Source organism: Cucumis melo, chromosome 7 (assembly GCF_025177605.1).
Source record: "Cucumis melo cultivar AY chromosome 7, USDA_Cmelo_AY_1.0, whole genome shotgun sequence".
Taxonomy (NCBI): domain Eukaryota; kingdom Viridiplantae; phylum Streptophyta; class Magnoliopsida; order Cucurbitales; family Cucurbitaceae; genus Cucumis; species Cucumis melo.
Genome location: NC_066863.1, coordinates 23,599,528 through 23,624,064, shown reverse-complemented (window position 1 = coordinate 23,624,064; position 24,537 = coordinate 23,599,528). Strand labels below are relative to the sequence as shown.

Sequence of the window (24,537 nt, the reverse complement as noted above, 5' to 3'; positions counted from 1 at the left end):
AGCCGGCCAACCCAAGCCACGAGCCGAGCCGAGCCGAGCCGATCACCTCCAAGCCAAGCCGAGCTCCCTGTTCACCGAGCCACCTAAGCCTTCCTTCCTCCACTCCGGGTCACGGTGAGTCTTCGGTAAGTATCATTTTGGTAATTTACCCAGTGTTTCCATAACCGTGTCGAGTTTGAATATTAGAGTAAGACTGGGCCCTATCTTTCGTTCCTTGAAGGTAATAGGGGTTGACGCTCAAGTTTACGGTCCCACGGCAAGTTAAATTGGAGATAGCTTTCCTTTCCTCGGGTAAGTCAACGGATGTGCTTAGGACCATTTTAAAATGACTTCTGCTAGTGTCATCGATTAAAACCTTCGTGTTTTCGTTTAGGTGGATCCGTTGAGCGCGGACTCGATCGAGGGGCATAACCGAGTATCAGGTAAGGGATTTCCTACTACTGGACCTCGGATCGAGGCTGGAAACGTAGTAATCCACAGGGGATTACACGTTAGTGACTGTACTGAATAACTGTATGTGTGTTGACTGTTAAGCACTGTTATTATATTTTGTCTGATGTAAAGGTACTGTGACTGCTAATTGTAGATTGGGATTTTATGTTGATGGACCTTGAAGTTACGGTTCAGTATGTAGTAATCATTGGTCTGGATGTTGATCATGGAGTTTGGACGGGGAAGGACAGTGAGTCCAGTTTTGGTTGGTTAGTTGATTGGGTCTAGGGTTTTCCCTAATGGTGTGCGAATTGGTGACGCGTATAGCAACTGAGGGTGTAGTTGTTTAAACCTATACTATCTGACTGACAAAGCCTATGGCGGAACTGTAATATGAATGTCGTTGGGGTGTGACTGTTGTAGACGGTTTAGTATGGACTGAGGGGTAACGGTTAGCTTCATCTATGGGGTAGTGTGCCTTACGGATATGTGCATCCTTCGGGAGCACTAGACTGATATGTGCATCCTTCGGGAGCACTAGACTGATGTGTGCATCCTTCGGGAGCACTAGACTGATATGTGCATCCTTCGGGAGCACTAGACTGATAGGTGCATCCTTCGGGAGCACTAGACTGATGTGTGCATCCTTCGGGAGCACTAGACTGATGTGTGCATCCTTCGGGAGCACTAGACTGATATGGGCGTTCTACGGAACCACTAGACTGTTATGTAGGGTACCCCCGAATAGGAAGTTAACTGTTGTCCCCTAACGGGCCCAGTAGTGGGTCCCTTACTGGGTATGTTTATACTCACCCTTTTCTCTTCTTTAACTTTTCAGGTAAGGGCACAGCGAGGGGCAGACCGACGAGAGGCAGGAAGGATGCGTGAAGGCCATATGGACGCGTCTGGTTTTCTTATTGCTTTTGCTGATGTTTTTTTGTTAGAATATGTGGTTTTGTGATTTTGAGTTGATGATCTGAGTTTTTATTTGAAACTTTTGTGACTGTGATTTAAAATAGGGCCCGATACTGTTTTTTTGTAATATTTCTAACGTTTTAAGAAATCGTAACCGGTCCGTTATGAATTTTATGTTGTGTGGTCGAGTTTTGGTATTGAGTAGTGACCTCAGCTTAGTCCGGAAAGTTGGGTCGTTACACTTCCCATCAACATTCAATCTTTTTTGTTTTAGGATTCTGTTTAATTATCTCTTGGTAATCCATCTACAGCTTCCCAATCATTTATCCTTTCTACTTTTCTAACTTTTTTCCATCATTTTATTGTTTAGATCTGTTGCTTTCTTGCTGCTCTTCTTGAACCAAGAGTGTGATGTTTCTACGACTTTGGTTCTAATCCAACTTGGTGCATGATTTGTTATTTCACAACAACTAATTAGCTTCAACAATGAAGAGGTCTAGAGAAGATATAAACATGGAATCACTAACTCTAGTGTCATGTATTTCCCTCTAGAGGAGAATCATATGTTTATCTTTGATGTGTTTAATGTATTTTGTTTATCAGTTTTTCAACTTTTTGCACAAGTATTGAATTTCTTTATTTATTTTTCAAGGGATTAAACTTCTGTGTGTTGAGTTTTCTTCTCCTTTTACTTCGTTTTCTCTTTGATTTTAGTTTTGACGATTTTTAAAAAAGAACACACACAACCCAACCCAATCCATATTTTATGAGTTGGATTGGGTTGGAAACTTAATTTGGTTATTCGGTTTACCAATCCAACTAACTCAAAAATATGGGTTGGAAACTTAATTTGGGTTATTCGGTTTACCAATCCAACTAACTCAAAAATATGGGTTAGGTTGAGAATGTTTACCAACTCAACCTAACCCAACCCGATTACACCCCTAATCCTTAGGGTGATGCATGCCTTGCATGGCTTTATAGGAAATTGTATCGAGCCAATAATGCACAGTCCTTAGAAATAGTTAGGCCATTATTGCTACTACAAGTATGGGCATATGACAGATTTTCGATTATAGCACCACAAGTTGCATTACAAACTTCAATTCCCCAACCTTTGAGTTTTAGGTATTATTTTATTTATAGATTGTTTTTTAATAAAATTTGCGCTATTTACAACTTATTGTTATTTTTTTCACACACTAGATGGAGTGGTGTTGTACCTGCATCAGAACAATCAACAAATATGTTGTTGACGTATCGGCAGATATTTAATCGACTTATGAAAACATCAGGTAGTAGAGTATTATACCCAAATGTTTTCTGCTTTTTTTTTTGTTAACAGATTAATTGGTCACCTTAATTACATGTCTGATATTATGACATTGCTTTCTGATCGATGTCATAATGGTGAAGTGGTCTGGACTTATGTAGGCCCTATGATATACTTTCATGTCGTTGAGATGCATCTACCAAATCTTGTGTCACGATAGTTCGGTATGCTGCAAATGCAACCAACATTTAGTTTTATACAGACCCGATATTATACTAAATTGATTTAATAGGCAAACATGATCAAGATTGGCATAGGATTCATGCGAAGTATATCAAAATATGGCATTCACGAAATGATTTTTGTATACAAGGAGAAGCAACACACGAGCCAACTATATAAGATGAACTATTTTTCCAAGTACACGTCAATTACAAAATGATTTATCACACCTAATGGCGCTTACTATTATTGCATGGTAAGAATTTTAATATGATTTGTTTTATAGTTTTATAACATGCACATTATTTAATTATATTATTTGTAATCGTTCTGAATAATTTTGTTCGAAATGTACATGCTTACTCGATGGAACTCAATTTACAAGATTTAAGCTCAATTTGTGCTCAAACATTGAAAAATATAGAACATATTATTTAGCAGACCAAACAACTCAATGTTACCGACATAAATCGAAAACACATTGACACTACAAAAAATCAGGATTTTTCCGACGTCGAAAAACGTCAGGGGAAGTGAAAAACATGTCAGGAAAGGATCTCCCGACGCAGTTCTTGGCGTCGGGACAAACGTCAGGGAAGTGAGTCTGGATAGGCTTTCCCGACGCTGTATTGGTCACGCGTCGGGAAAGCCTCTCCCGACGCCGTCTTTCTCGATGCAATCCACGACGTCGGAAAAGCCTCGTTTGCTTTCCCGACGCCATGTACTGCATCGGAAAAGCCTTCCCTGACAGGCTTTACCGTGCAACTTTGTTAAGGAACCGTTTTACCGACACTATACTGATAGCTCGAGAAAAGGCACTTGAAAATGTTCGTTAAACTTGAGATTTTTCTTATTTGTCCAATGTTAGGCCAACCCTATGATGCACAGACGCACACATATTCATTCAATGAAAGTTGTTTCAATAAAAAAAAATCATTTAAGACATATATGTTTAGAAAGTCATTGACTAACTTAACTACAGGGTGACAAACGGGATCCTGAAAAAGTGAGAATGGAGAGAGAGGAACTTGAAAGATAGCAAAGAAAAGGTTGGAATCTTTACATTGATGACAGCACAATCATAGTAGAGAAAGTAAAGCGATCAAAACTATTTCAGGAAGTTACAATCATAGTAGACGGCGACGAGGGACGGCAACGACGATGGAACGGATAGCGGCGAGCTACGAACGACGACGAATGTTTCTCTCTTCTCCGTTTTCCTTTCGTTTTTAGTTATGTGTAAAACAGAAACGAAATAAATATTCAGGGATCTCCCGATGCATTACTTACGGCGTCGGAAAAACTTAGACCTTTCCTGACGCACTACTTACGGCGTTGGGAAAACCTAGGCCTTTGTACTTGCCTTTCTCGACGCACTACTTACGCCGTCGGGAATACCTAGGCCTTTCTCGACGTCGGCCTAACGCGTCGAGAATACCCTATATTTCCCGACGACATTTTCCGACACGTTAGGTCGGTATCGGGAAATCCCTTATTTCCCGATGTCTTGTGCCCGATGCGTGAATTGTGCATCGAAAAAACCACTTATTCCCGACGTCTTACTTTATGCGTCGGGAGGACCTCTTATTCCCGACGACTTTTATGCCGACGTCTTTTTCGTCGTCGAAAAAAGCCCGATTTCTTGTAGTGACGTAGATGACAACGACAGGGCAATGACGTTATAAAGGGAAACCAAGACAATACTTTAGTTTGTAAATCAAACTTTTAATTCATATATATTTCAATTTTAAATGTAGAATTATATGAAAACGTATTTTTATTTGCATCAAAATCATGGTCATATTACAAACTTAAGGTAAAAAATAATGCTTCAAAACTTAAAAAAAAAAGTTACCTAGAAATATACAACTTTTTTTTTAACTTAAAATTACAAATTAAATCTCATAGCAATCTTCTAATTCAGTACTTTCAAATTTCAAGACACATCCTTCAACTATGCATTAAGTTGTTGGTATGGTTTCAAAATTTAGAGCATAAAAATCTTTTTAATTAATTACTTTAAATTGTCAGTATGTTTTAAAAAGTAAGTAATACATTAAGTGGAGGAGAATTTTAATGTTTGTGTTAAAAAGAAAATTGTGTGAAGGAATTTTTAATGCAAGTAAACATAGAAACTGAAGTTCGTTGTAAATGAGCGTAATAGTCTTAAAAATTATGCTATTTTTGCTTTTTTTTCCTTCTATTTTTGATTGCTAAGTTTGTTGTTTAGTCTTGCCATTTTGGCCATTGTGGTAGCTCGACAAGAAGCCCACATTTCTAGTTTCAAATTTATTGAGTTCAATCACATGCATACTTGCACACACACATGTATTAGAAAAGGGATAGATGAAAATATAGCAATTATATTCAAAATAATTAAATATATAGTAACATTTTAAAAAAAAATTGCAAATATAGCAAAATTTGTCAAAATTTATCAATAATAGGAGTCTATCACGGATAGATCATGTAGTAAATATTGGTCTATCACGAATAGACCATGTAATAAATGTTGGTTTATCACTGATAAGCCATAAGAGTCTATCAACGATAGAAGTCTATCACTAATAGACACTTTGCTATATTTGCAATTTTTTAAAAATATAGCTACATACTTAATAATTATTCTAAAAATTACTACACATTATAATTACCAATTAGAAAACGGATAAAAAAATATATGATTTTTAAATGAGAAATTATTATGAATTGAAAAAATTCAAATTAAACTATATTTACTTTATATAACAAAAATAAACTTAAGTAAACTCGAAGAATTTAATAAATTTTACTATATGTGTGTGTTTAAAATACTAAAATAAATTTAAGGAGGAAATATGATCTCAACGTTTACTTAAAATCATACAAACATAGCAGAAACTAAATCCATACCATAAAACTACACAAATTTAATCCAACGTTATACTATTATCACCATCATTGTAAAGCTATATATATATATATATATATATATATATATATATATATATATATATATATATAGCTGATGATTCGATCGAAGAAAGTGAAGACTCTTCCAACTTTGCCCTTATTTGGGTTTCGATGATACAACATTCAACAAAAGAGTTATAGAAAGAGAAAGAGAAACCATAAATTTGATCTCCATCCCACAACACCATAACAAAAACAAATTACAAAACATAAAACCATACCCAAAAAACCCTCTTAATTTTTCATCTCAATCTCACCCTATGAAGAGCCAAGTATGCAATGAGCCGGTAGCCAATCAACATGAGTGCCATTATACAAACATCAACCCAAAGCCGGTCCAACCCAACTGATTTAACAGCCGGGAAATCCACCACCCGACAAAACTCCCCTTTCCCACACTCATAAACGTCACCCTTGTGGTATTGCACACCCAACAAAAGCTTGTAACAATAGTAGCTATAGCTGAGATACTTGAGCCAAACAATGAATGGAGGGATTTGTTGAATGTAGTAACCGCCTGCAATGAGGAAGACCAGGGTGGTGACAGATGCGAGAGTCGTGGCTTGCTTGACATCCATGAGGATGGCACCGAAGGCCAAACCAAGACTTTGTGAGACGAGGACGCTGTAAAGGACGACGAGGAGGGAAAGGAGGAAGGTAGTAGGGTGGGGGTCGAGACCACCCATGAAGTAGATAATGAAGACGAAGGCCGTTGGGAGTGCTAGTTCTAAAGGTAAGTCACCAACAGTTCGAGCAAGGAAGTAAGACGAGAGACGATACATGCCAGAAGACCGCTCTTTGATTAGCATGGTACGTTCTTGTGGGAAGGTGAACACTGCATTGTAAAGTGGATAGAAGCCCCAAAAGACGGAGAAGAAGAACAACAATGCTATCTGAAACATCAAACATGTAGAAGTTATTAGAAATAGCAAAATTATTAAAATCAACCTGGCTAACCTAAAAGCTTAATGCTACAAATTTGACTAATAAAGATAGGCACAAAAACATAGACAATAGAAAATTAATACAAAGATTTACATAGTGCACTGACATGTTAACTAAGTCTATAATAGACGCAAAAGAAGAGAACACAATTTATTGTTAGAGAGAACAATAACATATATTACAAATTTAGAGAGGGGTCACTAGAATTAGAATTTATATACAGACTAAGATTGTAAATAAGATAAACATAATATTCTCGTATTTAATCAGTTGACGTATCAAAGTATTTCATTTAAATCGATGAATTATAGTAATTTTAATTCTATCAATACTTTAACCTAAATCCAAGAAGGGTAAAAAAGAAATGAAAAAAAAAAAAAAGAGATTCTTACACGGTCCTCAATGTGAGATGTTGGAGTGTGCCACCAAAGGAGTCCACCAAGAGTGGCCACACTTATGACTTGAAAAATCCTTAGCCTATTGAAGGCATCATACCTTCTCTCCTTTAACCCTCTTTGCAATAGCACTCTGAATTGATACCACCAGCTTGTGCACCACTCTTCTCTTGATCTCTTTTCTCTTTCTACACCCACATTATTAAAACATTACTTTTTTAATCAATTAATTATTAATTGGAATCCAATTCCTTTCAAATCATTTTCCTTAAAAAAATCTTCTTTATTCATTTCATTATATATACATAAACATAATCACAATTTACAAGGTGATTAATAATACTTTACATTTTATTACTTTAATTGATATATAAAAAGTGGTGTTATTGTGTGGTGTGTGTTGGTGGTGTCATATTCATTATCCAATTTTCCCTCATTTCCTATTTCTAAACTTTTTTTTTTTCATGGTTTTATTGGGTCAGAAATGATATTTTTCTTTTTTATCTGGATTTGGGAATGACTTTTTTAAAAGTGAACATTTCTAAAAGTCATTTCAAACAAACTTTCGTTTTAAAAACGAGACATATTTACAAATAAGAAAGAACTAAAAGGGTTTTAAGATTGCGAGCTTACTCGAGGCATCTTTTGCATAGTTGTTGAAGTTATTTGCATCCAAACTACAAAGCTCAGCCTTCAATGTGGAGGAAATGTTCTTATCATAAGCTGAAATTAGGGCTTCCTTCACACTCTTTTGCTCTTGTTCCATATTCTCTCCTCCTTCATTTGCATACTTTGAATCAGGGGCAATTCCTATTATTAATTACAAGTAATTCAATCAAATTTAAATATAAAATAAAAGAAATTTCTCTTTACAAAATACGGGTTAACACGAGTCTAATAGATAAGACATTAATTATCATTCTAAAAATTAAAGTGGATATATAATTGATTGTTAAAGGTTGATAATTGATGGTTAAAGAAAGAGATGTTGGAAGGGTCCAAATTTTAAAATGAGTGGAAAAGGTTTGAAAGCATCAAAATGTGTAGAAGTAGGCCAAGTGATTGTAAATGGCCTACACATGATTTCAGTATTATAAAGAGAAAAAAAAAAAAGGACAAACAAATTCATCTTTTAAAAAATAAAAATAAAACTCCCAACCCAACCTTTTTTTTTCTCTCCTTTCCCTTTATGCATATTGCTATACCTAAAAAAAATAGCTATATTTAGAAAAGAAAAATATTTAGTGTCTAGTCTACATCATTTTTTAATTCCTTGCATTGGATCATAATTTGTTATGCGTTAAATTATTTTAATACATACCATTTGCGAGATCAAGAAGAAGATCAGCTGGATTAATGGTAATGGAGGTTGAGAATCCAATGGAGGAGAAATAATCCATGGCGTTTGAAGCTGAACCATAGTAAATTGGGCTTCCTTCCGACAGCAAAACCACCTTATCAAACATATGGTACAGCCGGCTTGACGGTTGATGAATTGTCGTCACGACGGTCCGTCCACCAGCTGCGAGACGTTTTACTGTGGTGATGATTCTCATGGCAGTGGTCGAATCTAAACCAGAGGTGGGTTCATCGAGTAAAAGCAAGCTTGGGTTGATTAACATCTCTTGACCGATGCTCACTCTTTTTTTCTCTCCGCCAGAGATTCCTCGGAAAAGTGGGCCACCAATCATGCTATTTCGGCAACGAGTTAGGCCCAACTCGGAGATAACTCGCTCGACCGCTTCGGCTTTTTCTTCGGCGGTTAGGGAGGAAGGAAGGCGTAGGAGAGCGGTGAAGAGTAGGGTTTCCGCAACAGTTAAATGAGGATATAAGACGTCGTCTTGCGCCACGAAGCCAGTCCGGCGTTTGGTGGCGCCGCAAAATGGTTGACCATTGTATGTTATTTTTCCGGAGAGTTTACCGGAGAGACGGCCACCGAGGGCAGTTAAAAGGGTGGTTTTTCCACTGCCAGAAGGACCGAGCATGGCGAGGATTTCGCCGGGGAATACGACGCCGCTTAAGCCATTGAGAATGGTTTTCTCTCTGGTGGCCGCAGCTCCCCATGAACTGCCGCCGCCGCCACCCCAGCAACTGCCGCCTTTTCCTTCTAACTTCACTTTGTAAACAATTTCTTCAAACTGAAAAATCCAAATTAAATTAATTAATTAATAGAAAAAATGGCATCGAATTGGTTTCCATCTTAAATTAACAGAAAACAGTACTAAAAATCGAATATTTTTAAGTTTAAGAAATGGAAGAAAAAAAATAGAGAGAGAAAGGAAATGGACCTTGAGAGTAACCGTAAGGAGAGGAAGTTGGTGAAGATTATTATTGCTATTGTTATTATTAGCTCGAGTATTATGAGAGTCAACATGAAAAGGATAGGCCAAGACGGCGTCGTTTTGAGCTACGTCAGACATATTTCTATTAATTTCTGAAATGGAAGAAGAAATTCGATATCAAGCTCTCGGTGTTGTTGTATAATCTTGTATAGGTAAGAAGGAATGGAATGACAAAAAAAAGAGAGAGAGGAAGGAGAGAGTACTAAATTATAAAAGAGTTAATTAAGTAGTGAGTGTTGGAAAGAAAGTGGGAGAGCAGAAAGGAAATATATAGAGAGAGAGGGGAAAGTTAGGATTATGGTTTTGATGAATAGAGAGAAAGTTTGGAGCTTTCTTTTTCTTTTCCTTTTGGTTTTTTATTTCTCTCTCCCCCTGATGGGATTCCACCATCTTTGCTTTTCCTTTTCTTTTCTCTTTGTTTATTCTCACACTTGCTTTCTTCACCATTCTTTAATATTAAACCTACTTAACCCCTTTCTAGCTCCCTCTAAAACCTCGAGGGTTTAGGATGCAATGAGTCGTCGTTTAGTTCTCAAGTTTAAAGTTAATAAGTTTGTATTTTGGAGTATATAGTTGTTTCGTTTTAAGAGTTCAAAAACATTAGAGTGATGTGTGGAGGAAATGATGAAGCTAAGTTTTTTTTTTAATCCGTAAAACTTCGATAGTTATTGGAGTTCGTGGAAGTCGAAGCTATGTTATTCAATTCATTACTTCCTTAATAAGGTCCTCTTTTCCAACAACTATCTGACTTAAGGACAAGACATATACCACACAAAAGTCTATCTTGATTAGTAAGAGATAAGGATATATATTTACTTACTATATAGTTATAAAAGTCTATGTTGATTAATAAAAATAATAATATTTATTTTCACTTGTCATTCGAGATAAGCACGGTAACATGACCAACTTGTGCAAAAAGATGTCGAAAAGCTATCTTATCAAATTATCTCGATTTTGAAGCTTGGGTAGAATCTTGAGCTTAGGATTGTTACATGTTATTGATCTAATATTCGAGATAAATAATACGTTTAATAGATAAGTAAACTTTTAAATAATTATACATCAATGTTGAGCTTTGGATTTGTTATGTGTTATTCAGGTCGTCAAATTAAAATTTAGTGACAATTAAAATATTTATCGAATATGTCAATGAAGTTATTAATATTATCTACAAAAATCAAATATACTCAATGTTTTAAGGATTATTTGGCATATATTGTAGATATTGTATAATTACTCATAAAACATAAAGTCATATAATGTACTAATAATATTATATATCTAATATTTGGAAATATCTTAGTTTGCTTTTTTGGAACCATATAAGGTAACTTACTTCGCTATTAATTAATTGAAATAACTTCTATATAATTTCTTCCAATGATAAAAACATCTGTCACCCATGTGTCGACATTTTATATGTCAATATATATATAAGTGAAAATTTGAAATTTTGATCTCATCATCAACATCAACGTTTTTAACATCTTTCTTACTCTTACTAATAGGTAGCTCCAACATACATATATTTTTTGTCACTAACAAAAGAAAAAAGAAAATCTCAAAGTGTACTCTTTTTTTATGTTAAATACTTACTCAATTCTTTAATTAAAAATTTTCACTCAACTCAAAACTCCAAAGAGATCAGTTCTTTCAAGCAATTTTTTTTTAGAAAAAAATTCTCACAAACACTAGAAAATGAAATGTACCACTATATATATTTAAAATCAAAAGAAAAAAAAAAGAAAAAAAAAAGAGTTAATGATTACAACACTCATGAAGAAAAAGGGCAATTCACTTAATAATTATGATACACTTTGGATATTGGAAAGTAGAAGAGAGGAAGAAGAATCCAAGTCTCCTCTATTTGATCATATTGTGAAGACTTGAGAGAGGAGAAGAAGAAGAAGAAGAAGAAAAGATTAAAAAAATAAATAAATAGATTATATATTTCAACTTAGTAAATCATAATCATCATTCATTTTGCCTTCCATTCATCTTTACTTTTATATTCATTAATTAATTAACTATGATCATTTTCCAATAAATTAAGTTCACTAACTAAAGTTTAGTTGAGGGCTTATTATTTTATTTGTTTTTTCTTTTTAAGCTACACTATTCAAAACCATTTTGTGAACATGATATGATTTTTATCTTATATGCCAATAACTTGTTTTATTGATAATATAGTTTTCCAAAAAGGTTTTTAGAATCTTATGAATTAATTAAAATAGGATAATGAAAACTATGTATGACCTGTTTTTGGGTGTATTTTCAATATTTGTGTGATAATTTTTTGTTTCTTTTTTCCTTTTTGCTAATGATAGATTTCATTTGATTGGGGACATATAAGATATTGAGGTGAGTTTGGTATAAGTTTTGCATGATATTTAATTTTCTAAGTATTTTAAAAAAAACTATTAAAATTAATTAATAAAAGGAATAGTAGGAAATATAACTATTAAATTCAAAATAATTGAGAATGTAACCTAACAACATTTTAAAAATATTATAAATATAGAAAAATCTGTCAAAATCTATCAATGGTAAGAGTTTATCACTAATAAACTATGTTACAAATATTGGTCTGATAAATCATAAGGGTCTATTAACGGATAGAAGTCTATTACTGATAAATTTTACCATATTTACAATTTTTTTAAAAATATTATTATACACTTAATTATTTGTTCCTAAAGTTGCTATCCATTATAATTATTACTCTCAATAAAAAATTACAAGAAAAAACGCAAAGAAAATTTTAAATATCTTATAAATTTTGATAAAATATTGACAACTCCGTCAATGTGAGCTTAGATTAATAGTAATTAACATGATCTTTTATTTCTAAAAGTTGAAGGTTTGATTCTTGCACCATTATAATTTTGTTATACTAAAAAGAATTGCAGCACTATTAAGAATTCAAATTTTAGTTATATATCTAGCCACATCACTTTAGAGTATGTTTTCAAGTGATTTTAAAAAATTGTAACATCACCTGGGTTTTCTAAATTCACTTACTTATCTTCACTCACATGTTTTTTCTAGAAAATATTCCAAGAACTTGTCTATCATATAAAATATTTGCTTCAAAGCAAGAGAGCTTAAATTTCGGTGTTCCATGCTTAAACCACCGAAAAAACTCACTTATTAATGTAAGTAGTAACTATGATCATTTCTTTTATACCTTTTATGATCATATATATTCTCGTATACCTTCAAGATTTCTCTTTATTTTCTAATGTGATCTTGATTAATTCATATATTGTCTCTCTGTGAGACTCCACACATGCCCTTTTAACTTTTGTCTCGGGGGATCATCTCCAAACTACTATCTTATTAAATAGAAAGGCTTTTGCATTTCAAATAATGGAGACAAACTTAAAAACATTACAAATACACCTCTTTTCCACAATTCTAAACGTCATGTGGTGTGATGACAAAGAACAATGAGATGATTAAAAATGATACACGTAGCTAGGATAAAGAAAAAGTACACAACAGAGATTAGATTATAATTAAGAAGCATATAATTCATATATAGAAAGATGTAATAATTAAATAAAGATGATGAAGAAGATGATGAAGAGTATGTGAATGGGTGGTAAAGCAATGATATAATTGTTTTGTCACACTTTTAATAATGTCACATTAATTAGAAATTTATAGGATGGAACTATAAAGAATTTATGGATCACTCATATTTTAACAAAAGGAAAATCTTTTAAAAGAGATATATATTATATTCGTCATTTATGCTATACTATATATGATCATGAAATGCTTCAATGGAGGATTTTATTATTATTATTATTATTATTATTATTATTATTATTATTATTATTATTATTATTAAAATTTAAAAATAAATAAATAATTGAAATAGTATTTATTTAAATTTGCTCCACTCGTTTAAATTTAGTAAAGAGAGGAACTTAAAAGAAGCAACACACACATGACTCAGATTCCGACGGATAAATATATAAACACATGAAGAGGGAAGATTTTTTTTTTTCTTCTTTTCATTTTTATTTTAAAAAGAAATTGTCAATAACATAATATATATATATATACCGAAGGATGCATATTAATTTGACAAACAAAGAAGGGGCCTCTTGGGCGGTTCCCATGGCTTTACTTCTTCTTTTAGAGAAAAAGCCCTTTTTTAAGGGTTTTTTTTTTCCTTTATTCGGTGGAGATATCGAACATTCCTATCGATATTTTTTTTTCTTCATTAAGTTAGACAATAAACTACGATGTGAATCCATGTATTGTTGTATGAACAAGAAAAAGTCCATAAAACATAAAAGATAATGGACAAAATATCATTAATATAACTATATACTATAAATAATAGACATTTTAACTAATATATCAATACATTGAAAAAAAAGTCTATTTATTAAATTAAATACATTTTTTGAATTTTTACTTTTATTGTTAGATAGTTTGATTTATTTATTTATTTATTTTGTTAGGCCAATCTTTTAAATTGGGTTGAAACTAAAATCTTATGTTTTTTTTTTTCTTTTTACGAGATTAACCTTATGGGAGGTATGAGATTCGAAATTATATAATTAAAGTTATCTTCTTATTAACAAAAAATTAATGTTGTTTGTTGTCAAGTTCTTTTTTTTAAAAAGAAAAAAAAAAAGAAAATTAGGGTGTTATGAAATTAGATGCAGTATTATTATATTATTGTTTGTACGTAGTCAACAATCTACATGCGATTCCTCGTCCTTTATATATAATATATATTAACCATATCTTTTCCTATTAGAGTGGAGAGATTTGTCGAAACCCATGACTTATTTTCATTATTTTTTATACATAAATTTCCTATTTCTTTTTATGGCTTATCAAATTAAAAACTAAACTTAAACCGGAGTCTATGTTTTCAATTCTTCCATTTTGAATGGTACACTAAAATAATTAACATGAAGATATAAAATGTAAACAATTTTCTTTTTCTCTTAATGATTGGCTTTTGTTCTTCTTTTTTCACTAAGATTTGTTTGATAATAGTAAGTTTTCAAAAGAAAAAAAAATAAGAATATATAAGAATATCAAGTTTAATTTATAAACATTGAAAAGTTTTATTATTTTAACTTGGTGTCAAATAAGTGGATGCATTTAAAAAAAGTTTGAATTAAGTTAATATCTAATTAATATGTCTCCAAAACTATAAATATTTTGGCTAATCTATCCTTAACAGAAAATTACATTCGGTAAAACTCACAAACCTAATGTCATATACACATACCTAATAGATTTGGTAATTAAGGTTATGGATAAATTAAATAAAAAAATAAAATTGTCCTTATTGACTAAACCAAATATGTATATATATATATATATATATATATATAAGTTTCCAACGAGAAACTTCATAGGAATTCTCTTTTTCCTCTTTCTATTTTTAATGAACCATATACGAATCATGAGAATCCAACAACTTTTTAAGTTTCTATATTTTTAATAACAACAATAATAATAATAATAATGATAAAGGAATAATAAAAAGTCATAACTAACATTTCTTATTTTCTAATTTTTTTGTTAGGATTTAACTTTTCTTTTCTTTTAATTTAAAAGAATGTAGATAATAATAAATAAAAGTTTGAACTATTTATTAGTAGAAAAATCTAATGTCTAAGGTCAAATTTAATTGCATTTTTCGCTTTATTTTTGTTGTTTACAATTTAAGAAGTGCTTTTAAAATTTTAAAATAATTAAAAACTCAAAAGTTTACAGGTAGGAGAGGTGAAACAAATTAAGAAATTATGATAAATCAATTACAATTTTTTAAAAATTCTATATCATAGTGTCCTTTTGTTTTTCTAGTTCAAGTTAAACTATAAATCTACTTATAAATTTTCAATTTTGTCAAATCTATTTTGTTTATGAACTTTAAAAATGGTTTTGTAGATGTTTTTATATATAAATTTATATTCAAGACAAAAGATGAAATGTTTTGGGTTTTCTTCTAACATAAAATTTAATTTTACAATATATCATCGATTTATTAAACATAAAAGGAAAAAAATTTTAAAAATTACAAGATATTTTTAGAATTTAGGGACCTCTCAAACACAAAAGGTGATTATCTATTAAATACTTTTTAGAGCTAAAATAGATTGAAAACTTATAATCTAATTCGAATAGGATTGAAGTTATGGCTTCAAAAGTTCTAATAAATCAACACAAAATAAAATAAAATATCACTCTTCCCTGCTCTCAAGATACTTCTTTTAAAACTTCATTAATGTTTTTATGTATATATACCAATTTCTTATCCTAATTAAAGATGAAGGGGAGATTATATTTGCAAAAACCTTTTTTTTTTTTTGTTTTTTTGCTATCTCTCCCTCCTTTTTGTTTGTGGTAGGAAGACAAGACAACATCATTTCACTCTTTTGATGTTTGCAAAGGTTGTTTGTTTCCTCCTAAACACAGGGAAGATAGAGATATAATTAAACTTCCTTCATATTGAAGAATCCCCATGGACAAATTTCTTCATCTTTAAGTTTTTTTCCTTTATAGAGGGATTAATGACAAATCTACCTATATTGATTCACTTTTAAGAGTTTAAATTGAAAAGAATTATTATAATTCTAATATGATATTTTTCAAATGGTATTTAAAGAAGCGTACAAGTTAATAGATTTATAAAAGTCGAAAATATTTATAATTCAAAATTTTAATTGATACAAGTTTTTTAGAAGTATATTGGCAATTTTCATCAATTTAATCACATATCAACGCTTCTCTCTCTCTCTTGTGGAGTTCAAAATTTTTAGTCTAATTTATTTTTAATGTTTATCTAACCATAAACTCTCAGCTTAATTGATGTTTTGAACAGTGTCAATGTTATAAAATGCAAGCTTTATTTTTTAAATTCTTGAGAAATTAGAAATTTTATTACTTTTTAATTAAATTTAGTGGGTAAATGTAATGAAAACAAAACTAGTGCAAAGATCAAAATGAATGGTTAACTTGAACATACTTAATCCACCACGGAGTCAAAAGTTTGAAACTCTCAACTTCTCACATTATTCTTCATTTAAATTTAACAACAAATCACCAAAAACAACGTTGGTTTGTCGAATAATATAACCCTAAGAGGAAAGAGAATACTTTCCATTCAACTAGGAAATCTAAATAAATCAAATGGGCACATTGTAACTTTTCAATGATGGCATATGTTAAAAGACACTCTAGAAAATAGAGTTTGAAGGCAAACAAATTTAGACTAGATCATGATAGTAGGAGATATATACGCATGTTTGGAAAGGACTTTCTAGAGTCTATTGATACAAGTTTCAACAAGACAAAAAATTTGATGGTCAAACATAGAATAAGATGTCAAATAAAAAAGCACACGCATCGCACGTGTCCGATTCTTATTTATGAATCCAAAGAAATCAATTTCTTTTCCATATAATATACCTGTCTATTATAATTAGGGTTAGCTTATGGCACAGCTTTTATTTTTGGGGCCATCTTTATATCATCAAAGAATATAAGTTTGAAAGGAACAAAACTTGGAATGGTGCATGGAATTTAGGATATCATAGTTTGTGTAAGTTTGCTTATGGGGAGAGGGGAAAGGCACAAAAAAAAAAACAAAAAAAAGGCAAAGATTAATTGAATTTGGTTTGAATTATTGTAATAATATGACATTGATTTTTCTTTCTCTCTCTTTGTTTTGAATGTTATTTAGTTGCATCTTTTGTTTGTCCTTTGGGTCATTTAAAGTTATTTGAGTCCATTTATTCCTTTTTGGTGATTTTTTCTTTTTTTATATTTTGAATGTGTGTTAAGTCCTAAACAAAAATGTATTTCATACTTGCTTTATAATTAATTCCTCTTATTTAAATTTGGTTCATATATGTTTTGTTTATTTAGTTTTCATCTTTCCTAACTAACTAAACATTTAAATTCATAGTTAAAATTCTAAAAACAACAACAAAAGTTTTAAATAATACATTTTCTCTGCTTTTTTTTTTCTTTTAAGTTTTCAAAACTTTGTTTCATTTTTTTTAAAAGAATTCTTGAAAATAGATAACAAAACGATACAATTAATAGGTGAAAGTAGTGTTTATAATCATAACTCTCAAAAACTAAAAACCAAAGACGAAGATCATTTGTTTATGAACGTTGGTCTTACTCTTATTTTTCTATGCTTTGTTTTCCGCTTTCAATTTAGAATGGTGCAATATATAGACTTTTCAATTAATTACCAAACTTAGTACTAACTTTCCTTCAATTGCGCTTAACGACCTAACAATTTAGTGTGTTAATGGTTTTTTTTTTTTTTTTTTTTTGTCATAAAGTGGAAATAGTTTGTCTTTTTATTATTATTATTTTTGAAAAAACCTATTTTAAAAGTTTGTTTCTGTTTTTCAAATTTGATTAGGAATTCAATCATTCTTTAATAAATGTGTAAACTATAATTAAAAAGTGTTAGGAAGATAACATACATAAATTTTAAAGACAGGTAACTCAAAAATGAAAATTTTATTTTATGTGATAAAACTTTTGAAAATATTTATAAATTTAGTAAACGTCAGTGTATCACAATCTATCTTAAACCATCAAAGAGAGTGTAACATTTTATAATATTCATAAATATTTTAATCCATTTTATTATATTTAAAATTAGTTCTATTATAAACACATACATGTTCTTAAAAAAAGTAACAATAAAAGTTATTTAGATGGGAGAGTAAATATAGTCTCTTTACTAATTATCTAATTACTTTCTTTAATAAAAATAGCATTTTCTTGAAAATTTTATAGCTACATATTCCATAGAACACGAATTCAGAAAATTTATTGACAGTGGCCGATCAAAATAGAATAATCACTAAGTTACCTACAAATATTAAAATTAAATAATTTTTTTTTATACATACATATATATTATATAAATACAATAAAATTGAGAGAGACTCGAATCTTGTGGACCTATATTAAATTTGTCGTGCATGGAACCATGGGATAACATAAGTGTTTTACATATTGCTATTTCTTCTCTAACTCTTCTCTTTTATTTTATGTTTAGTTTGATAATTAATTCTCTCTTTTATTTTACATATTACTTGATTATAAAAGGAGTAAATAATTATTGAACAAGATAAAATAAAAGCAAAACTAAACAAAAAAAAAAAGAAAAAAAAAACTAATTAATAGGGATTCTTATATTCCCTTAATTATAAACAGCTACTAATGCTTTAAACTCCTGTAGTTTTCAACATTCATATCTCTCTAAATTATTCCAAATAGGATTTCATTTTCTTTCCTTTTCATTCCATTTTATGGTTATTATACTCCTAATATTCTCCCTCTCTCCTCCCCTGATTTTCTAGAGAGACAAAGTTTAAAGAAAAAAGAATATGATTAATTAAAAGGGAAAAGGAAAAAACCCCAATAAATCTGATTCTGATTTCTGTCCATATAAAAATAATAAATATTTCTTCCCTTTTTGCAGAGTAGCATAGTCAGGTGGATGAAAGAGGAAATGGGGTCACAATTCTTTTTTTTCTTTTTTTTTTTCTAATTAATTTTAGGATTAAAAAAAAAAATAGGTAAAATATATTATATTGAATTCACTTTTGTTTTAGCAATATGCAACTTGCACACATTTATTAATTAATTTATAAGTTTGTAGAACCAAAAATATAATGGGTGATTCTCCCATCCATATAGTCCACACTTTTCCCCTATTTTCCTCTTAAGCTATCTATATGTCTTTCCCCCCCTTTTCCATATTCTCTCCTTTTCAACTTAGTGACCCCAAAGTAAACCCTCATTTTTCTATTCAAAAATATTTATGTTTTTTTTTCTTCCAAAAAATTCATTTTTATTTCTTTTAAAAAATATTCACTCCATTATCTATCTTTAATCATTATCAAACGTCTCAATTAAGTCTCGTTTGATAATCATTTTGTCTTTTTTTATTTATTAAATTAAGTATATTCCTCTACATTTTGAAAGTTAGTTTTTTTTCTTCCAAATTTGGCTTGGTTTTTTAAACAATTGATAGAAAATGTAGATAACAAAAGAAGAAAGTTGGAGATGGAAATATTGTGTATATAAACTTAATTTATAAAAACAAAATGATTCTCGAACATTTCTTATTTTCTTTTTAAAATAATTAATTTAAGAAAAAAATAAAAATAAAATTCCTTTCCTATGTTTATGTGATATTGTTTTAATAGAAAATGTCGGCGATGCTTAGCATATTTGAACTAAATAAGTTGATGAATGTCAAATGATCAATTTTTACTTTTGTTTATGTCATCGTTCCCTTATTCCTTTTTTTCTTTTTTTCTTTCTTTCTTTTTTTTTTTTTTTACTCACTTAAATTAAAGGCATATTCTTTAAGGTAATTAAAAGAAATATGGATAATTAAAAAAGATTAGAATTTCCTTTTTGAAAATAAAACACGTTTGAACCTAACATAAGAAAGGGTTTTAATTAGAATAAGCAAAAGTTGGAATCTTGGGAAATGTTTTTGAAAATTAAATTTGGTAAAAAAAAAAAATTCAACCATATACTAATCTTAAGCAACAAAGTTCATTCTCAAGTTGTATATTATTATACTTATTCTAATTCTATTACTTTGGTAGCTTTTAATAATCAATTAAGTTAAAAGTTTTAATAGTTGAACATGTAACATAACTTGATCTATTCAAAATATATTTCTCAGTAATCATCTATGTTAAATGAATCTAAAGTAGTAAACTTTAAGTTTCAAACCGAATGTTTAGATGTTGATATTTTAGTTTGTTTTTTATTAATCTCTAATTACATAATTATAAATATGAAAAACATAATAATACGTTTACCAAACTTATTAATATATTTCTATTAGAGATATTTTTAAAAATAGTAAAATTTAATTTTAAAGAAAAATTTATAAAATATAATAAAATTTATCAAATTCTCTATATTCTATTAAAAAAAATTCCGTTTATTTTCTTATGATGAGAAAAGTAATATATTTACCTTAGTTGTTAATAATAATTAAAACTATATTCATTTTCTACCCATCCAAACATTATATTAGACATAAATTATCGATTCGAAAATCAATGGCTAATAGAAAAGTAATTATATATATATAACGAAAGAAGGATTAGTTTAAACAACGTTTTTCTAAAATCAACTTGTCGTGCAAAGTTCACATAATAAAAAAGAAAATTGTGGTTCTCAAACTTTAATTTCGTAGAACTAACAAATACAATATAGTAAGTGAATTTTAATTAGTTAGCAAGTGATTTAGTTGGTATATTTTTAAATTTGTAACAATATAATTAAATCTTTGAATTTTTGTATGCAATTTAAAATTTGTAATAATTTAATCTCTATTATTAGAAAAGCATTTATACGATTTAATAAAAAAGATTATACAGGTGTAAACATGGATATATATTTTATATTTGGTATATAGTTTGTTTATCTAAGGGTTATCACCGTTTTTAAGTTTTCAAACTTTGACTTGACTAGTTAAATAAATGGTAAAAATGTAGATAGCAAAAGAAATTATTTTGTAATTGACATTATTTATAATCTTAATTTTTAAAAACCAAATCATTACCAAACATAGTCATAATTTTAAAAAACTTGTTTTAAACATTACATAGTTGGCTCTAGGGGATCTCTATTATATATGAAATTAAAATTTTTAAAATATATATAATTGAGAAATCTACAACAGCATAAAATTAAGAGTTTTAAGAATCAGCTATTAAATACTTTTAATTTTAAAGTTCAAACATATATTTGACAAACACACTGTTAAAAGAAAATTTTTTCTAAATTTAACAAACTAGTGAAATATTTACGGTCCGTGTAACAAAAGCCATAAAATTAACTATTTTTTAAATATTTCAATTTGCTCTTCAATCTTTTTCTTCTCTCTGCTTTTTTTTTTTTATCTGTCTTCCTCTCTACTCTTTACGATTTTTTCCATTTTTTTTCTAGATTTGAGTAACCAAATCTATTTTTGTCTGCTATTTTTTTTATCGTCTTCCTGTATTCTTTGCGATTTCTTCTTTGCGATTTCTTCTTTACCAAAATCTATTTTTTCTATCGTCTTTCTTGTTTTTCTATTTTTTTTTAGATCTTTCTTTCTCCTTCTTCTTTTCATGCATCGTATCGTCTTTCTTCTTTTCTTTTTTACGTTTAGATTAGGTAACCAAATCTGATGGTGTATAAGAATCTTGAAAAAATTGGTTAGTCATTTAAATTAGGGTAAACAAAACTAAAAGATTGTGTATAAAAAATATTGAAAAAAATAGTTTATACCAAATTTTGAAAAAAAAAATCGTTTAGATTTGGAGTATGATCATGTAGCTCAATTAATTAAACGATCGTGTAACAAATTAAACGATAGAATTGAAAAAAAAAATCTAAACGATCGTGTACCAAACAATAGTCAAATTTAAACGATCGTGTACCAAATCGCGTTACCAAATATATTACGCGTATTGTTGACAGGGCATTTTCTTTTTCTATTTTCGAAATTGTTCTGTACAATGTAAATATTTTGTCTTTTTTTATATTTTTTAAAAGATCCCTAAATCAAATAGATACACAAATTTAAATGTTCAATATAAACTAAACTTACAATTTAGTTAACTTATGATATAAAAGTTACAAAGTTATACATTCTGTCGATCTATTTTGAAAAAGTAAACTTAACTTAATGATAAATGGATATATTATTGTTCTCTAGAAGTTGAAATTTTGATTTTATCTCCATCAACTTGCTTTCACATTAAATCTTTGAAGTTGAGATAATGGTTGGTGGCATATTTTCATGTGGGAGCTTTTCATTTCACTCTCCAATTATTATTTTATCTTTTGGTCAAAATCACTATATCCTTTTTTCAATCATTTCATTGCCTTAAATGGTTAGAGTTGATTAAAGGATGGTTCCATTTTAAGCTATAGTTTTATCATCAAAGGCAAAAACAATAATAAGAATAATATATCCATAGGTGTTCACAATTTTATTTGGCTTTAAACTTAATTAATTCCTATATTTTATTGCCTTTTGAAATTTTGGTCTCGAAATTTTCATTAATCCCATTTGTTAATCCCAAACATTTATATATATATAAGTATCGTTTTATTTGCTATTAAAATCCAAGCTTAAAATAACATTTGAATTTTAAATTTATATTTGAAATAATGTATAAATATACCTATTAACAAGTTTACCCATCAAAAGCTAAAGAAAAAAAAAATTAAATTTACGATTACGAAATAGCTTGTGAATTTTGATTTTTTGATTTTTGATTTTTTATGTTTATATATTTATTTTAATTTGAACTCAAAGACGTATTGATTGGTCTTATAGAAAAATGGAAAAAGATCTGTTAGTTGGGTTAAAAACATGCATACGACTAAAGAAATTAATTCTCTCCGCTAATTCCAATAATTCCAATTTTATTTGGGATTTTAACCAAATATATGTCACTTACAAACCCAGTAAAGACCTTCAAAATGACAAGTAGGTGGTAACTTACATGAACACTAATGATGTTCATATTAAGACACATGGATAATAAATGAGATAGTTATAAATTGTCATTTGGCAGTAGACACTAAAGATAGACATCTATTTAACACATGTTATCATAATATTTATAATACTTCCCATTAGATGCTCATTCCTTTATATAAAATATGTCTCATTAAAACCTTACTAGAAAAAAAAATGCAATGAGAAAAAAATCCTAGTGAAGAAACAAAAGTACATATTTCATATAATTTATACTCTTACAAATATGCGATCTACTCAGTTCATGGAAACATTACATGAGATCTTTAAGTTACCGCATTCCAATAATGTTGTGCATCAATTTTTCAAAAGCTGTGGTAGGTAATGATTTTTTAAATAAGTCTGCTATGTTATCCTTTAAACAAATTTGTTGTATTGTGATGCCAACATTTTCTTCAAGATCATGAGTGTAGAAAAGTTTTGGTGAAATGTGCTTTGTTCTATCCCCTTTAATATAACCTCATTTGATTTGAGTTATAAATGTTTGTGTTGTCTTCATATAGTATTGTTTGAAGAATTTTACTAGAAGACAAGTCACATGTTCCATGAATGTGCTGAGTCATTGATCTTAGTCATGCACATTCTCGACTTATCTCGTGCATTGCAAAAATTTCAGCATGATTTGAAGAAGTGGTTGGTTATTGCATGTTTCACTAATCACCATGAAATATAGCAGTTCCTCCACATATGAATAGATAATATGTTTGAAATCTAACTTTGTGTAGATTAGATAAATATCTAGAATCTGTAAAACCGACTAAGTCGAAATTTGATTTATTTGAATAAAATATATCATATCAATTGTTCCTCGGAGATGAACTATATCTAGCTAATAAATTTACTGAAAACGCAATAACTGGTCTTGTATTATTAGCAATGATACATAAGAGCACCAATTGCACTAAGATATGGTACTTCTAGACCAAAGAGTTCTTCATTATCGTCTCGATATCGAAATATATCTTTGCACATCTAGTTAACGAACTCACATTGAAATGTTCAATAGATGTGTTTTCTCGCATTGGAATACATTGGAATGTTTAATCTAGTTAACGAACTCGCATTGGAATACATTTGAACAAAAAAATTTCTACCAAACCTACAAAAGGCCTATTAATCAATCAATTGCGCAAATATGGTTTCAGTGCTCCAATTAATTCTTGCAAAACCTAATAAGAAAACAAAATAAAATTTTAGAGTATGACTCTACACATAAAAATAAGAATATATATAAGAAAGGTTTACATTCAATTCATTTAACTGCAGCACATTCACATACATATATTCACATACAATACAACACATTCACATACACAGATTCACTTCAACAACACAGCACATTTACTTCAACAACACAGCACATACACAACACAACACATACACATACACAATACCAGTCAACTTAATACAAAACCTTACCAATAGAAGGGTCAGCGCAAAAGTGTAAGAAAATAAAACAAAAAATAAAGTGTTCTAAACAAA

The 24,537-nt window shown here is 29.6% G+C and overlaps 1 protein-coding gene across 1 annotated transcript; it reads right to left on the bottom strand.

Moving 5' to 3' along the window:
* Positions 1-5,916: 5,916 nt before the first annotated feature.
* LOC103493036 (ABC transporter G family member 14) lies at positions 5,917-9,720 on the bottom strand. The gene is made up of 5 exons (XM_008453653.3): positions 9,423-9,720; positions 8,456-9,272; positions 7,768-7,944; positions 7,132-7,322; positions 5,917-6,687 (listed from the first exon to the last, which is right to left on the bottom strand). Exons 1-5 carry the CDS (start codon positions 9,552-9,554, stop codon positions 6,037-6,039), a joined length of 1,968 nt encoding a protein of 655 aa, XP_008451875.2. The 5' UTR covers positions 9,555-9,720; the 3' UTR covers positions 5,917-6,036.
* Positions 9,721-24,537: the final 14,817 nt, after the last annotated feature.

Bases quoted from the DNA above. Each gene is read 5' to 3' on its own strand.
- LOC103493036 (XM_008453653.3), bottom strand. From the start codon at position 9,554: ATGTCTGACGTAGCTCAAAACGACGCCGTCTTGGCCTATCCTTTTCAT. The intron at 7,945-8,455 runs GTATGTATTAAA...AATTAATAATAG, and splicing joins TCTTCTTGATCTCGCAAATG to GAATTGCCCCTGATTCAAAG. The intron at 6,688-7,131 runs GTAAGAATCTCT...TTGATGTTTCAG, and splicing joins CATCTCACATTGAGGACCGT to ATAGCATTGTTGTTCTTCTT.